The 18654-nt window shown below is 40.3% G+C and overlaps 1 protein-coding gene across 1 annotated transcript in view; it reads right to left on the bottom strand.

The window, feature by feature from the left end:
* Nucleotides 1–18021, bottom strand: part of HIVEP1 (HIVEP zinc finger 1) — a 117188-nt gene extending 99167 nt beyond the window's left edge. The window contains 1 exon segment of the mRNA XM_021697233.1: nucleotides 17916–18021. Coding sequence (XP_021552908.1) covers nucleotides 17916–18021 — 106 coding nt within the window.
* Nucleotides 18022–18654: the final 633 nt, after the last annotated feature.

Genomic DNA, 18654 nt, shown 5'->3' with positions numbered 1-18654 from the left:
TCGCGCTCTCAGGCTGGGTCCTGGAGTCCTCCCCCACTAGCTCTCCATGGCAACCGCAGCTACAGAGAAGCCGGTCCACCTCTTAGGCAAATGAAATGAGGCCACAAATGTCAGCAGTCACAACATCCCCCCTTTCCCTCCCTACTTAATTTCCTTCTTAAAGTAACAGCGGTGCCTGCTTCTTGTTTTGCATTGTAGAACACCTTCCACCGTTTAATGGATGGGAAAGCAACTTAGGAGAATCAGAGTTAAAAATCCATCAGTATGACCACTTACATAACATGACTGAGGACCCAAAGACGATTCTGATTTGCTGAGTTGCATTTACCAAGCCAGCATCTCAGCAAGTCCCCTTTGTATCCGGGCATGCCAGCATTTGAGACAAGAATCCTTTAAGATATTAACCATCCTATAATTTGGCTTTCTCAGAGAAGGACAGAGAGAGAGAGAGAGAGACTGTCCATTATGATTATTCAGGACTCAATATGCATTGTTTCCTTTGTAAGTTCCTATTTTTATGGTAAAGTCAAGGCTATTTTTTTACTTTCTGAACCAAATGGCCATTATCTAAATCACTGGCAATACTGACATCAGCAAACGCTCCCTGATCAAAGTGCCTTACATTTTACAGCAGCATGTTGGCTTTAAAAATGATCTTTCTGGAATCCGCATTTACAGCCTGATGGATTCGATAAAAACGGGAAGGAATACATCTAGCCCTCCCAAAGACTCTGAGGCATTTTTTTTTTTAAACAGACATAACAGTTATCAGGATAAATCTAATTATCTAGATTCCTTCCTTCCCACACTAAGGAGACATGACAACTCTACATGCTGGCTTCGGGGATTTCTCATGTCCAAGCCTAATATCCTGCATATCCTACAGTTACCGAATAATGATGATCAATTCTTAGGAAGGATTCTGAAGAAATACCAACCCCCCCCCACCCTCCAAAGAATAATTAAATTTTATATTCACCATTCTAATCTATTTAGAAAAAGTTGTAATATTAAATATTCAAGAAAGGAGCATCTTAACCAACCCTGAGCATAAGAGGAAACAGTATTAACAAAAATGTCCCAGAGCGCGAATGTCAGGAGATATGAAACTGATAGTAAAACTTTACAATGAGCTATTTCATAAGACTATAATGCAATCCTTAGTTTTTTGAGTCGTAGATAACAGAAAATAAAAGGAGAACTGAGACAGTCTTTGAAAGTTCCTTTAGTGGGTGACGCTGCAGGGCGCCCAGACTAACATCGAGATCCTCTTCTAGATAACAGACTCCTATGCAAAACTACCAGAAGGAGGGCAAGGAGGAGTATGAGATTTGTTTTTAAGTATCTAGATTACAAATTCCCAACCACTTCAAGTCTCCTCTTTTTAACCAATAATTCTGTAGTCCTCCCTGTAATAGTAGCTATACTTTTACTATCTGTTGATGTAAGAAGCATATCAATGATAAAAATATATAAAAGCAATATTTTAAATGGATCTGTAATTCATTAGGCACAATCACGTCCATATTCACTGATCTACCTAAAATACAGTAGCATCAGGGGCCCCTGGGTGGCTCAGTCAGTTAAGGGTTCGACTCTTGGTTTCTGCTCAGGTCGTGATCTCAGGGTCATGAGATCAAGCCCTGCATGGGGCTCCACACTCAGTGCGGAGTCTGCTGAAGACCCTCTCTCCCTCCCCTTCTGCCCCTTCCCCCATTCTCTCTCAAATTAATAAGTAAAATCTTATATATATGTAATACCAAAATATATTAAATGAATAAAAGGTCATCACCAAGTAGAATTTATCTCAGGAATGTAAGGACAGGTTTGACACCAGAAAAATCTATTACTACAATTCACTACATAGACATATTAAGGAACAATATAAGTATGGAAACCAATTTGGAGTGATAAGAATTCCATACCGATTCCTAGCAAAATACCCAAAAAGTTATGATTAGAAGATAATTTCTAAAACTATGTAAAGAATATCCACCAGAAGTGAACTGCAATCACTGTATTCAACTGTGGACTATAGGAAGCATTCCCGTTAAAGACAGAATTTTACCAGTGATAACTACTTAATACTTCACTAGAGGTTCTGGACAATTTCATACGAAGAAAACATTTAGGAGGTATGAAAATTGTAAATGAAGAAACAGAATCATTCATTTGCAGCTGATATAATCTAATTAGAAAAATCCAAGAGAATCAACTGAATTGGTAAGAATGACTAAGAAAGAATTCAGTCAAGTGGCCATATACAAAGTCAACTTACAAAAATCAGTAAGTACTTTTAAAGTACTTTCAAATACACCACAAACAAAACCAAAAATAGTAGAGAGAGAGAGAGAGATGGCAAATGTGTCAAGATGTAAACAGCTGTGAATTTAAGTGAAGGACACATGGGTATTAATACCTTATTCCTTTTAAGAGTACCACACTCCCTGGGGGCTAAGGCTCCATACAACATGCTAAGTAAATTCGAGACACTTCCTTCCTCTTCAAATCCTCTCATCCTGCCCAGTTACCCTACCAGCACTTTGTAGATCCTACTTTACCTCCAAATAAATCCTAGAGCATTTAACTTGATTTTTCAGCTCTGTATTCTTCACTTCTGTTTCTTTATTAACTAATCACCTTGTATCTCAGCTTTTCTTCCAAACTTGGGCATCAGATCAAGGCTGAATCTAACCTGGACCCCAGATCAACTGTCTACAGCCTTTCTCATCCAATATCTGACTTCTGCTAACTAAACTGCTGAGAAATCAAATGTATATGAACCAAATATTAACTCATCTTTTCCATGAATATTTCACAAAGTACAATTCCCCTAAATGAAGTACAATATCTTCCCATGTCTCACTGTACTAACTTGATAAACAGCACTGGCCTCATAGGACCTGAGTCTTAGGCACATGTTTACATCATTTTGCTTATTCTGTGCTTAACTTGCTTTGTGAGCAGGCCAATGGTTTTTAATCGTGGTGATGAAATCTCATGCTTGGAAACCACAACGCTGGCTAAAAGAATTCAACTTATACCCTGAAATCTGCTAGCTCAGAAGAAAATTCCAGCTCAGAAGTCAAATACTCAACCAAAAGGATTAATGATTTCTTCTCCTCCAGACTGGATATTTGGTGAGAGCAAAACACATAAATAAAAGGTCTACATGGTATCCGCCGGTTTGTGGCAGCTCCTCAGATAAAGCACAGAGGCTTTCTATTTTAAATAGAAGGCACAAAGGATAATACAATTAATGAGAATGCTTTTAACTGAAGAACTGTCTTTTCCTACCAGTTCCTCAAGTAGATGTTCTGGTGCTACACTGTAACTTTTGGTCTGTAAGAGTTATTACAAGTACAATTCTATAATAATTTAATTATTAGGTAATTTTTTTTAAGATTTTATTTATTTATTTGAGAGTGAGAGAGAGAAAGCATGAGCAGGAGGAGAAGCAGAGGGAGCGGGAGAAGCAGGCTCCCCACCAAGCAGAGAGCCCGATGTGGGGTTCGATCCCAGGACCCTGAGATCATGACCTGAGCCAAAGGCAGATGCTTAGCCAACTGAGCCACCCCCAATTATTAGGTAATTATTTAATATTATACTTTCCAACCAAGCAGTAAGCTCTATAAGAACAGGAACCATGTACCATCTTGGCTTGCCCTATAGTCTGACTACCCAGCACAAAGATGCTCAATTTATATTTCATGGAAGTGTGAATGAAAGTAGATCAAACTGAAGCTAACAAAGACAACTTTTTTTTTTTTTTAAAGATTTTATTTATTTATCTGACAGAGAGACAGCGAGAGAGGAAACACAAGCAGGAGGAGTGGGAGAGGGAGAAGCAGGCTTCCCGCTGAGCAGGGAGCCCAATGCGGGGCTCGATCCCATGACCCTGGGATCATGACCTGAGCCAAGGGCAGACGCTTAACGACTGAGCCACCCAGGCGCCCCCAAAGACAACTTTCTAAAACAGGTATTTAAAACGCAAAGAATTTTTTTCTTAGAATTACTACAGGATAAACACAAAAATGGAATATTACAATCTTGAATTAGGTTCTCAAATGCTCAGACTTTTTTTTAAAATTTTAATTTGAGAGAGAGAGAGCACGAGAGAGCCTGTGCAAGTCAGGGGGGATGGGCAGACGAGAGGGAGAGAGGGAACCTCAAGCACATTCCCCGTGGAGCGCAGAGCCCCCACACACAGGGCTCGATCTCAGGACCTTGAGAAGAAATCAAGAGTCGGATGATTAACCGACTGAGACATCCAGGCGCCCCAAATGCTCAGACTTTTTAATGAACAAGAAGCAAGCCATTTTTGATTAAGTAATATGTTACACCATCAATTCAGGCATGTTAGTTATAAAAGTGGAAAAAAGCGTTCCATGATCACAAATAAATTTATTTATTCCATAAATAAAATGGAAACAAACTAATCATACATCAGCAAGAGACTGTTAAGTCTAACAAATTAACATGAGACAAAATATCACGGAGTCACATTTGAAACTGATGTGTATAAGGAATTTCAATGACTTTTTTTTTTTAAGATTTTATTTATTTGCGAGAGAGAGAATGAGAGACAGAGAACAGGAGAGGGAGGAGGGTCAGAGGGAGAAGCAGACTCCCTGCCGAGCAGGGAGCCCGATGCGGGACTCGATCCTGGGACTCCAAGATCATGACCTGAGCAGAAGGCAGTCGCTTAACCAACTGAGCCACCCAGGCGCCCTCAATGACATTTTAAAACACTAATGGCAGATATAATCAAAGGGGAACGCTACAAAACATATACTATATTATCCCAACTGCATTTTAAAATTTATACATACGTAATTATATGTTCAAATTGACAGCTGTTATGACTGGATGTTACAGTTACGAGTGACTATAATTTTTGAGTATGTGGATCTTTCCAATTTTCTGCAAAAAAATTAATAATTTTTGGTAAATACATCTAAGGAGGGGGAGAGAAGACAGACTATATTCTATTCTTCATATCTTAACTTCCACAGTATAAACACTGGTATCAATCCAATTATTTACACACTCATCAGTAAATAATTCAACTAAATATTAGATTCCAAATATAATACTCCAGGTACCTCAGATTGGCATCACAATTGACTGAGTAAAGTAACTGAATACAGAGCAGACGCTTTCTGTACGTTGCTGAGAGCCACGGGCTGTGAGAGCTAAAAGTGTTCAAGTACACTAGACTCTACTTGAAACAGAAAAGAAAGAGAACCCATTTTTTCTGATACTAACAAATTGTAGGTCCTATCTCTACATGGAGAAGGGTGAAAATGTACATTCTCCTGGTTATCCTACTTGTGAGATTCTTCACTGAAACAAAACAAAACCAAAAAAAACCTCTTAAATACGTAACAATCACTATGCACCAAGATGTTCATCATAATAGTATTTATTCTGGAAAAGGCTGGAAGACACCATGTAACACAGCTTGTGCATTTATCCCTCGTGTTCTTATGTTGTCTCTTGTTTTGCTTGGGGCTTGATAAGGCTAGATGAGGAAAATTGGTGTTTTCTTTTCTCTCCAAGCATATCCTGGCTGAATCAGTACATTACCTCCATACACATTCTCCAACCACCGACACTCTGGTTTCGGTCACGACAGGGAGTCAATTCTGCCCTCAGGGCTACAGAGTCTGAGAACCCCCCCACACCATCTCCCCAGGGCCTTAGAATATTTCCATTGGTCTCCTGTCCTTAAGACTTGCAAGTACCTATTTAGGTTCTTCTGTTATATCCCAACATTTGGGTTAATTATAATTAAAAATGTTTGCACACGATAGTCTTTTTTCCCATAGTTTACAACATAGTTTAGTCATAGTCTATTTCTATAGTCATAGAAATAGTTTATTTCTATGCTGTTTCTCTTATTTTTACCCTTGATCATCTAACTTGACCAGGAGAAAACCCCATTCTTCTCTTAAACAAACCATAAACCGACAGGACAGTTTAATGTTTAAACAGCAGCACGCAAAATGTGGCTAGACATGCCTCAGAACATATCCTCATACAAAAGAACAAGCAGTTAGGAAATTTATAAAAATTTTATATCTTGTCTTCAAATCTTTATTCTGAAACGTCATTTATAGTAAAGACACATATCCTTTCAGATCTTCCCCCAAAACAGGGACATAAATTAAAGCGCTGCACAGAAAGTCTCCTGATCTAGGGGGAAATTATGCTATGAAGTATAATAGACACAGAGTCCAGTGACAAGAACTGTACAGCTTTTCCAATAATGAAAATAAACTACTTTAAAACCTGTGCCAATGAGAATCCTCACCCCCCACGCACACTCCAAGAAATTAGTGTCTGGGCGTTTGTTGAAAGTGTTCAAAAGGTAACATTTCCTAAGCATTTTGGCAAGCAGTTTTAGATCAAAGGTTAAATCAACTAAAATTTCTAGCTTACAAGTATTTACCTAGCTTTAATCTGGTGAAATGAGATCCTCTGGTTTTATTTTAGGACAAGAAGAGAAAGTAAATGAGACAACAGGGTGCACTGGGAATAGCAAGGGTTTTCTTTTCAAACAAACTAAGGCTCAATCCCTGGTTCTGCCACTTGCTAGCCGTGTGACAGTGGGCACAAGGTTCTAATTCTCACACCTCAACTTTATCATAAAAAAAAAAAGTCATCCGCCCCCCAAGATGGCTTTAATTCCTAAAAGCGATCACTGATGGAATGTACCAGTACAGAGAAGATACTCAATACACGTTAGCTCTCCCTCCCCTCTTCACAAATACAAATTTCTAAAACTGACTAGGGCACCTGGGTGGCTCAGTCGTTAAGCGTCTGCCTTCGGCTCAGGTCAGGATCCCCGGGTTCTGGGTTCGAGCCCCGCATCGGGCTCCCTGCTCAGCGGGATGCCTGCTTCTCCCTCTCCCACTCCCTCTGCTTGTGTTCCCTCTCTCACTGTCTCTCTCTCTCTGTCAAATAAATAAATAAAATCTTTAAAAAAACAAAACAAAACAAAATTAAACTAACTTTGTACACGTAAGGGTCAGACAGACTGTTTCACGCATGATAGGCAGTGCATTTAGAACACTAGTTTTGTTTTGCTTTTTAAATAGCATTTAATAAAATTAAAATGCATTAACATAAATCCTCAAATATTACAACATGCTGTACAAAGCTATACCAGGAAGCCCTTTAAAGATGTATTTGCCCACTTTGGGCGCTTCTGGAAATAAGATACATTTCATGATTTTGGCTTGTGCCTTCACTAGAGGAAACATAATACAAAGGGAATGAATAAATACTTTCATAATCTGAATGGATATATCACAGTTTTGTTACGGTAGGAAGACGGTTCTTTATGCATCTAATGCTGTGTACCAATAGAAGTTAGAGTTTCCAAATACCGCTTTTGACCCAAAGGCATGTTTCACAAGTTAGCAACAGCTGTTGTAGTCCCTTCGATTTGTATTGGCCTACCACACAGCAAGGCATGCTTTACTCATTTGGAAAGTCCCCCACACAGAGCTTCAACTCATTTTGAAACCAGAGAGGACAGTTCCTCCTATCACTCATCTGGGCAAGTTTATATGAAAGAACAGTTTTTCAGAAAGCCACAGAGTTTCTCTCCCAAGACTGTTCAAGCATAATTATGGGCAAGTGTAATCATGGAAAAAGAAGCTAGCCAAAAGGAAAAAAAAAAAAAAAAAAAACATTAAATAAAACCTATGAAGGGAAAAAAATAACAACAAAAACCTTAATCCTTCTGCTGAAACAATTTTAGAAATACCCACTCGTGTACCATCCTCCCTTATAACCTCCCCTCTCACGGGAAAAAAAAACAAAAAACAAAAACAATTACAGTCTGTATATTCATTTGTAAAGTATAATCAGGTGAGTTTCCTTTCCTTTGGAAATATAAAGCACAGATCAGTGTACACATACATACATATGCCTACATTTTTGTATTTTACCTATAAATTATATATGTATATAACACATAAACAATAAAGACAAAAATGGAAGAATAAACCATAATTTTTCTTAGATACCTACTAAGTTTTTTTAACGGAGATACACTAGACATATATTACAACATGATTTGATATATACATATATATGTTGTCAAATGGTCAACATAATAATATTATGGTAACACCCATCACCATATAGTTACAAGTTTTTTTCTTGTGATGAGCAGTTTTAAGACCTACTCTGTTAGCCACTCTCATTTATATAGTATTATTAACTATAATAGCCTTGCTATGCATTACAACCCATGACTTATTCTGTAATAAAAAAGTTTGTATCTTTTGACCACCTCCACCTCCCACCTCCGGCAACCACCAATCTGTTCTCTGTGTGTATGGACTCACTATTTTGTGGTTCTTTTAAGATTCCACATATAAGTGAGATCATATAGTATTTGTCTTTGTCTGACTTATTTCTCCTAACGTAATACTCTCAAGGTCCAACCATGTTGTTGCAAATGGCAAGATTTCATGTGATTTTTTGCCTGCATAATGTTCCACTGTATTTACATACCACATCTTCTGTATCCATTCATCCATCAATGGACACGTGGGTTGCTTCCATGCCTTGGCTATTGTAAACAATGCTGCAGTGAACATGGATGGGCACAGATCTTTCAATTTATATATCCTTTGGATAAATATCCAGAAGTGGAATTGCTGGATCAATGGCAGTTCTGCTTTTAATTTTTTTGAGGAACCTCCATACTATTTTCCACCGTGGCCACATCAATTTACATTCCCACCAACAGTGCACGGGGTTCCCTTTTCTCCACATCCTTGCCAACACTTGTTTTGTCTTTTTGATAATAACTATTCTAGGGGTGCCTGGGTGGCTCAGTTGGTGAAGTGTCTGCCTTCGGTTTAGGTCATGATCCCGAAGTCCTGGGATCGAGTCCCACGTCAGGCTCCCTGCTCAGTGGGGAGTCTGCTTCTCCCTCTGCCCCTCACCCTGCTTGTGCTCTCTCTCAAATAAATAAAATCTTTTTTTTTTTTTTAAAAACAGCCATTCTAAAAGGTTTGAGATGATATCTCACTGTGGTTTTGATTTGCATTTTGTTGTTAATACTGATGTTCAACACCTTTTCATGTAGCTGTCGGCTATCTGTATGTCTTCTTTGGGGAAATGTTTAGATCCTCTGCCCATTTTTTAAATGGATAGTTTCGTTTTTTGCTACTGAGTTGTATGAGTTCTTTATGTACTTTGGACATTAACCCCTTATCAGATACATAACTTGCAAATATTTTTTCCCATTCTCTAAGTTACCTATTCATTTTGGTTTTTTTTTTTTTTTGCCTATTCATTTTGTTGATGGTTTCCTCTGCCGTGCAGATTTTTAGTTTGATGTCGTCCCTCCTGTTCATTTTGCCTTTGTTGCCTTTGTTTTGGTATCAGATCCAGAAATTCATTGCCAAGACCAATGTCAAGAAACTGCCTGCCTGTTTTCTTCCAGGAGTTTTATGGTTTCAGGTCTTATGTTTAAGTCCTTAATCCATTTTGAACTGGTTTCGGTGTACAATCTAAGACAGCAAGCCATCCAGTTCCATCCTTTTGCATGTGGCTGCCCAGGTTCCCCAGCACCATTTATGGAGAAGACTGTCCTTTCCCCATTGTTTATTCCTACCTCCTTCGCCGTAAACTAATTGACCTTGTACGTGTGGGTTTATTTCTGGACTCTCTATTCCATTCAATTCATCTATGTGTCTGCTTTTATGCCATATTATACTGTTCTGATTACTAGAGCTTTGTAATATGGTTTGAGATCTCAAATAGGGCATGTGAGAAAAAGGAAGCTTATTTAACAAAACTACTCACACTTGCCAGGAAAGCATAGACTTATCAGTTCGAAACCCACAAATTCCATCTGTTTTTAAATAACCTTGAATCATCTGTAAATCATACTTCCATCTTTTTTTTTTTTTTTCCTACGCAGAAGTGGTTTTTATTACCTGAGTGAGAAAATGCCTTCTTTGGCTAATTGTGTCGATTTGTGATCAGAGAAGTGGATGAAGTTCATAGACCAAAAAGCACTGGTGAGATTTTTAAGTTCTATAGTCATTCAAAGAGAAGCAATCAATTCAAGCAGAGTTAACTGGCACAATGATCTGTATGAAGCCTACCTACTCCACCAAACACACGAACCAAGCTGGCCACCCCACAAGCTACCTGAGGAGGTCAAATGCCACTGAGCTCCTCTTCCCCAAGGTGATGACCCACCTGTCAAGCAAATCTTTATTTTATTTATTTGAGAGAGACAGCAGAGCGAGAGAGAGAGAGAGAGAGAGAGAGAGCATGAACTGGGGGAGGGGCTGAGGGAGGGGAGAAGCAGGCTCCCCGCTGAGCAGGGAGCCCGACTCAGGGCTCGATCCCAGGACCCTGAGATCACGACCTGAACCAAAGGCAGATGCTTAACTACTGAGCCACCCACGCACTCCCAAGCAAATCTTAAAGAGCAAGAAAGAGTAGGAGAGAGAGGAGGGCAGGCACAGAGAAAAACTTCAGCTAGAAGGCTGCTCGGGATGAGGGGTGTGTGCTTAAATCATCTTTCATCTAAAATACATAATAAATATCATTAAACCCAAATTTCCATATACGAAAAGATTTCTACATCTTAACACCTATTTCACGGGTGCTCCTATCATTTGATCATCTAAACCGCATACTAAGTGTTCTGGTTATAAATGCTTTGGGAGTTTCACCCTCCCTACACACACACCTTTTTCTCTAGTCCTCACCTCTGCTCTTCTCCTGTGGATAACCAGGAGTTGACTATATGCTAGAATCCAAAATCTTACAATGCACAATGAAGAGTTATTTTAACATTTTTTTATACTGAAATTCTTCATTACTGCATTAAAATGCAGTAAGCAGTCAGCGTGTTCAGTAGATATCACATAAAGACTTTGAAGTTTGCTTTTGATTTGAATTGAGCAGACTAGTGGTGAGAAAAATAATACCAAAATGTTCCCAAGCAGAAAAACGTTCACCGTTTTTGCTCAAAGGCGAGCAGTATCTGGGCAGAGAGCATCAAGCATGGGTACCAGTTTCACAGAGGCTGAGGATATTTTTACTTAAATAATATTTAAAAAGAGAAAAAACCATTTTTAACTTCTAGAGTTCTTCAACTCAACTGGAAAGGTCTTTTGAAAAACAGGCATTCTGTTTTGGACTTTCATAGTGGATTTTCGAATACAGAGTGTATCCAGGTTCCAATAACAATAAATTCACCCTGCATGTTTTGAAATATCCTGTGAATCACAAGTAACATCTTGATTACTAAAAAAAAAAAAAAAAAAAAGAGGTAAGAATTTTGGGAGGAATGGTGGATATTTTTGGTTGGAAGACCAGGAGATGTTTATAGAGAGATGGAGTATTGATAGTGTAAGGCATCTCTCCCAAATACTAAATGATCATTTAATGTCTGGGTGACAAAGTTCAAAACATATGATAATTCTTTATTCAAGCAAATTTTCATTTTCTTATGTAAAGATGTGGAAAAATTTGGACTCTCAGGCCCCTCTGACAGGCTGTTTTCAGGAACAACATTGAGATGCCTTCCCATGGCCAGTCGTACGCTCTGCACCCCACCCCTGCTCTCACCACTGGGCCTCAGGGTGCCTAGAATTCATGACTCTACGCGAGGACATCAGCTTAACGAACAGAAAGCCTGGAAAAAGCTGAAAACATCCAGGGGCACAAAGTCCATGTTTCCTCCCCAGGAGGTTCCAGGTGTATCCTAACTGCTGAATTAGGGACAGCAGGAGTCAAGCACAGAGGGTCTCCGACCACATCCCTAAACTCTGCAAACTGCTCGCGTACCCAGATTTTAAAAGCAAGGACAGTACTGTGGAGAAGAAGAGTGCTAGGAGCCCCGAGCGGGGTCTGAAACTCTCTGGCTGGCCTGCTGAGGAACCGGGTCCACATGACTGCAGGTGGTGCGTCTCGGGCCGCAGCGAGCGGTTGGCTACGATGCCTCCGCCTTGGTGCAAGCAGCAAGAATGAGGCGGCCTGCGTGGAATGACCTCCAATTTCACAGACTCAGCGACGAAAACAGAAGGAAGGAGCGCCCTCAGACAAGGCCACCGCCAAAGCGGAAGTGAGGGAGAGGCCACGCTGCACGACAGCAACAGCTCTTGGCTCTGAGAGCGCGCGGGAGGAAGCCGTGTCTGTGGGCAGACGCTCTGCCCAGGTGGCTGAGGGACCCACGCTGCCCGGGGCTGTCAGGGCTGCCAGGCACCTGCCCCCCGGAGCCGGGTGCGCGGGGAGGTGGCAACGCCCGGGCCCCGCAGCTCCCACTCCAGAGAACCCGGCTCCTCCCTGCTCTCCTGAGCATCCGCCCCACCCCAGCACTGTGAGGCCACTGGCCAAGGGCACACCTTGCTGATTCTGACAATGATCCTGGCAAAGCGCCTCTCTGGGACCTGACACATCACTGCACGAGGCTGCACTTGACACCAGCATGTCCCCAAACTGGTAAGACTTACACATACCTGAAAGGCATTCAGAATTATGTTACTATGAAGTCATCTACAAATCACGGCGCCAAGGATCTGAACAGCACTTTATGCACTTCGAAGCGCTGTGGCAGGAAGAGGAGGTATGAGGGCAAGACAGACCAGAATTCTACTTTCAGTCTCCCACGTGATTCCTGTGAGGCCTGTGGCTTCTGGCTCCTTTATGCCTCAGTCTTCCCCTCTCTGAAATGGGGACAACAGAATACCAACGTGCTGCAGGACTTTTTGGGAGGATTAAACGAGGTAATGAGATTAAGACAGGTCCGGAAATACAGTAAGAGCTCAATAAATGCTGACCATTATCCTTAATAACCTATACAACATACTATTACTCCATGGTTCAATTTTATTTTATTTTATTTTTTTTTAAAGATTTTATTTATTTATTTGAGACAGAGAGAATGAGAGAGAGCACATGAGAGGGGGAAGGGTCAGAGGGAGAAGCAGACTCCCTGCCGAGCAGGGAGCCCGATGCGGGACTCGATCCAGGGACTCCAGGATCATGACCTGAGCCGAAGGCAGTCGCTTAACCGACTGAGCCACCCAGGCGCCCCTCCATGGTTCAATTTTAAACTACTAGTCAACTTTATAATATCAAAGTGTTTCAAATACACAGAAAAAAGTTTTTTTTGAACACAATCTTAAAAGCCTATAAAATCTACCAAAGTAGTTCAGCTAGGACAACCAAAGTAAAATTTTTCTAGTTTCTGTTTTCCTGAAATTATTTAAAAATCTTTCCCCAGTGAATTCTGGGTTATTTAAATCACATGTATTTCACATCTTCAGTCAGTGTTTCTATCAAAAGCTACTTAACACTGTTGAAAATCACAATCACTTATAAAAAGAAACTTTAAGCATTAAAAATATAAATTACTGGATTTCAAATTGGTAGAATTTAAAAGATGACTGTAAAGCATGGCTTCCCAATGCTTATAATTGTTGTAATCAAAATTTTATTAGGCATGTTTACACCATTACAGATGTTATAGAAAGCCTTTACTGAGCACGCACTGTTAAAATGATAATGTGTTTGTAACTGTTAAATAAGGTTTGAGATCTGTTGTAAAAAGGTGTTTACACACTACAAACACCACTAACACACCCTCTGAGGCCTGCGTGGGTCAAGCACCAACATCCATCTCTTACATAGAGGCGCGTGCTTTGCTAGCAAACATTCACTCCAAAGGAGTTGACTGAAGAAATTCGAAGGAGAGGTCCAGGCTGTGCTCACTGCACAGTCCCAGGGGACGCTACTCACACTGTCTTCTGGAGCTGTCAGTGCAATGCCCTAGGCCACCTTTCCACTCTGACAGCACCTTGAAAAATGGGCCTGACTCATGACATGTTAAAGGAAGTCTACAAACCAAATGAATTTCCCTCAACGTGTCAAATATTTTCAACACGCTCCCCCTTCCTTTCAGATGAAGCTAACGTGTCTGCAGCCGATGCTAAGGTAGGAGCAGAGCTGCCCTGTTACTCCATCTACCCATGGAGCCTCCGAGGACCCAGGGCCGAGCTGCTTGTCTGTGATGCGTGATGGATTTGTGGGATCCACGTGCACGTGCACCCAATCTCACTTCTGACCCGCGGTATCTAAGAAAATGCCCATCTGCTGACCAGGGTAGGGACAGAGATGGAAAACTAGAAGCCAAGGCCCACACCATGTTTCAGGCCCCTGGTGATCTCAGTAGTCCACCGTTCCCGACAACGTTTTGTTCAGCAATCAGAATATATTTTCCCTTAGGAAAAAAGTGGCACGTGTTGGTGTGCTGACCAGCTCATAAAGAAGCCCATAAATTTGCCCTCCAGAGTAAGAAAATATTAATACAGATCCCAATTATTCGTTATAACAATGTTTTGTGGGGAGAGCAAATTCATTTAGCATTCTTATTCAGGAAGCCCAAAACCCACTTTCCCTGGCTTCCATTCATGGCTTTAGAGTAGCAGTCTCAATGGGGGCAGGTCACCCTGCACAATGCATCATTTACATGCTTGGGACATCACACACACACACACACACACACACACACACACACACACACTCCTTATATGGAAAACTCCAAATATATAAAAAAAATTGATAAAATGCTATAACCCTGTATTCTTACTCTCACCCACCTTTAACAATTATCCACACTCCCCGGCCACCCCCAATTGCACCCCTCAGATTATTCTGAAGCAAAACTCTGGGAATTTTTGTTTGGCATACTCATTGGAATGCCACTGGCATTTAGAGGACAGACATCAGAGGTTGTCAGAAATTCCAAAACGTCTAGGACCGTCTCTAAGTTAAACTGACTTCTGGAAGTGCCACTAATGAATCCAGCAAGGAAACACTGGGGAGCACCCAATTCACGGGGAACCTGTCTTGCATTGGATATAGAAGCATCGATTGCCCCAGTGAAATGGGAGACACTGTCATGTGAGCACTCATGAGCATGCAAGCATCGTACGCAATGCCTGCCTAGTTCACCAAAACATTAAGAGAAGAGAACAGGTAAAAACAGAGCCTTTGGAATTGAAATTTAGGGTATTTAAGGCAAACATTAACAAATGTTATTTTTAAAAAAATGGTGAACCCAAACCTATCTTTTGGAATTTATAACTCACTAAAAAGCTACTGCCACCGAAACAGTATGGTGTCAGCACAGGGATAAGTCAGTCAGTAAACCCAGGCCAGGAGGCCAATTGTATATGGGAAATTACAGCAATCCGAGAGAAGAGGATGCTTCCTTTAATAAGCAATCCTGACAAATTGGTTTTATTTCTGGGGGAAAAAAAACAGACTCCCTACCTCACAATATATACAGAAATAACCACAAATAAATTAAAGATCTAAACGTAAGAAATGTCACAGAGGTGCTTGGGTGACTCGGTTAAGCATCTCACTTCTGCTCAGGTCAGGAACTAAGGATCCTAGGATGGATCCCCACATCCAGCTCTGCGCTCAGCGGGGAGTCAGCCTGCCCTCTGCCCCTCCCCGCCAGCTTCTGCTCTTTCTCTCTTAAATAAATTAATAAAATCTTAAAAAAAAAAAAAAGGAAATGTCACATTATACTGAATTCAAAGCACCAATCATAACACAAACTGTGGTTTTGTATGCCACTGAAAAACACACCACCACTTAAACTATGACACGCTATTAAAACAACTCCTGAGATGTGAAGGAGTTAAAAAAAAAATCTGTGCATCTTAGGATTAATAAAATATGGTATTTCTATTAAAAATAGTACAAGAAACTTCAGAAGAATACTTGTGTCACGGCAGATTAGAACAGGAAAAATGATGGATTGGACTATATAAAAGTTTTAAAATTCTGTATAATTAAAAGGTACCGTGAACAGAACTAAAATATAAACTGAGAGAAACATTTGTAAATGATATGACTGACAAAGTGCTATGACTCCCAAACAGAGAAAGCACTCCTTCAAAGGGAAGAGCAAAAGACCAACAACTAAGAGAGAAAGTGAGTAAAGGGTATAAAGAAGAGGGAAGGTCAAGAGAAGTAACAAACACATTAAGTTTGTTTAAACAAGATAAACCAGTAAGTAGATCCTCGTACATAAGGAGGATGTTTACTGCAGTAGTTTGTAACAAAATCTTAGTTCTTAGTACTTAATGTGTCTCATTAGGCCGAAATTTAATGTTAATTAATGATCAATTTAATTTTCCTCTTTAATGGGATAATGAACTAAAAAAGTGAGAGGCACTGTTCTGGATCATTCCTACAGAGTAGAGTTACAAGGATTATCAAAAAAAGATTGTATTTAACAAGTTTTCACTTAAACTCTAGACACACTGCAGGGACCTTGAGGGTATCCAGTGGGCTTGGAGTATTTTAAATGTTGTTAGGGATAAACTAAAATGTTAACTAGCTAACCATTGGTATAATCATCCAAACTATTAAATAACCAAATTCAAATGTTAAACGACCTCTGAACTGCTAAAAATTTTATCTTAGCAATGTATGTTTTAAGCAACTCTGCTAATGGTGTGTGTATATAATATTTAAATTTAGTTAAGTGTATTCAGTTTTCCCCCAAAATATTCAAAACATGTCCAAACTGAAACAGTCCCAAGTTTCTAAGACAACTGGAAACATATTCAAATGAAAAATTCATTCTTGTCTTTATCCCAGCAATGAAATATTTACACTTGGCTTACAAAGACCCTACCTGACGTTATTTCTACCTCTCACAAATGAAAAACGTTGTCGAGGGACCTGTATGATTCAGCCGCCTACCTTCCTGTTTTGATTACAATTCTACTTGTCAGTTGGGTCACATTACGAGACAGTTAAAATACCTGACCTGTCTGCCATGGTGCACTCTTATCTTCAAAAATTTAAATCATACAAGTTTTCTGTATCAAGCAAAAAGTTATAAAATTGAATGGAACAATCAGCATACTGAATATATTACCACTTTTTCCCAGGAGTCATCATTTCTTTCTAGAAAGAGCAAAACAAAATAGTGGATGCAGGATAGGCTCAAAAATCTATAACTAGCTTAAATCAATAGTCAGTATTTTAGAAGTTATATATCCACAGATTTCTTTATGAAAGACAGAAGGAAGGCAAACATCAGACCAATGATCCTTCAGTCTTGTGTGGTAGAGCTAAACTCTTACGAGAAAATGACTTAATTTTATATTTTTATCTTTTAAGAGGATTAACTTCTGTGATCATAAAAGATTTGCACCACCTGGTGGAAAAGCAAAGATTCAAACACAGTTAAATGTCTTTATTATAGTGCATTTCTTAGTTCCTCTGGGATCAAAGGCCCTTTTAGGCCCCTGATGAAAGCCCTGGGTCCCCTCCCCTCCCAAAGCAGGCGTGTGCATGCATCTTCACAGCAGGTGCACACTCAAACACACAAATAATAAGCACTTTAAACAACTCCTGGATCCAGCAATAGAAAACATTCATTTTTCTTTCTGTTTGTATTTTCTCTTAGCTGCTCAGCATCTGAATCTTCATCCCATAGTTGGAGAATCCGCCACTGGATGGTGGGCGGCCAGGCCCTCCTTCCTCCCCTCTGCCATGATCTCCCATGTTCTGGCTGCACACACAGCCTCCTACCTATTAAACACAAATATCCACTGTGGTGGCAATTATGTGGACCATCCCATATTCTTCCAATGAACTCCTTTCTCTGAGTTTCTAGACTTTGCCATCACGAACCCTCACTGTATAATCGTACTTTTTTGCAAGCCTGCCAACTGCCCACCCATGCACCCCACCATCAACCAATCTAACCAACTTCTCTTATTTTACTTAGCATTATACCCTCTAGATTCATCCATGGACTAAATGGGGGTTAAAAAGCTACTGGAAATGAAGATTAGGGAGAGCAGGTTACGAGTCACAAAATGCAGAAATACCATTTTTAGAACTAAAGGAGGATTCCTGTAAGCCAACCCCAAAGAGAGGCTTGTTTACCAGGATAGCTTCCACATCGATCTCGTTGATACTTGAGACAACAGGCATGGTTTCAACCAAAGGGGACTGGCCAGCACTTACTGAAGGAAAACTGGTGAAGAAAAAAGCTTGGCGGCACAGAAACAAAAGACAAAGCCTGTCCATGCAGGCGCGTCTGTGCCTGCTTCCCTTTAGGGTGCCCCACATGAAGGCAGGTGTTTAGTGCTCTTCGGCACAGCTGAGCAAGTATTCCAATCTGAAAAAGGGCAATCCTGATTTTTGAAATAGTCTCAGATTCCTTGTTTCGATGAAACAGAAACAGGTCTAACTCCTTTCAGTTTCAATAAACACACAAGATCAAGAATGACAAATAATTTGCCCAAGGACACATAGCTAGTTTCCGGTAAGAGGACCCAGAGGTAACGACGTTTATTCTAGGTGCAGGTTACCCTGCCGGGCATATGAAATAGAGCATCTACTTTAATCCTCATCACCAACCTGGGATAGATATATCATACATACTTTATAATGGACGATGAACCTCAGAAGCTAAATGCCTCAGCCACAGAGCTCTTAAGAGGCAGAGCAGAGGTTCACAGACTAGAAATTTGTTCATTTCTAAAGTTCATCCTGGTCCCTTCCCTTCCTGGCTTTGGGGTTTAGGGGGACAGGGCAAGGTTGGGGGGGTGGTTCTTAACATTT

This window comes from Neomonachus schauinslandi, chromosome 8 (genome assembly GCF_002201575.2).
Source record: "Neomonachus schauinslandi chromosome 8, ASM220157v2, whole genome shotgun sequence".
Lineage (NCBI taxonomy): Eukaryota > Metazoa > Chordata > Mammalia > Carnivora > Phocidae > Neomonachus > Neomonachus schauinslandi.
This window is presented reverse-complemented; position numbering and strand designations above follow the sequence as displayed.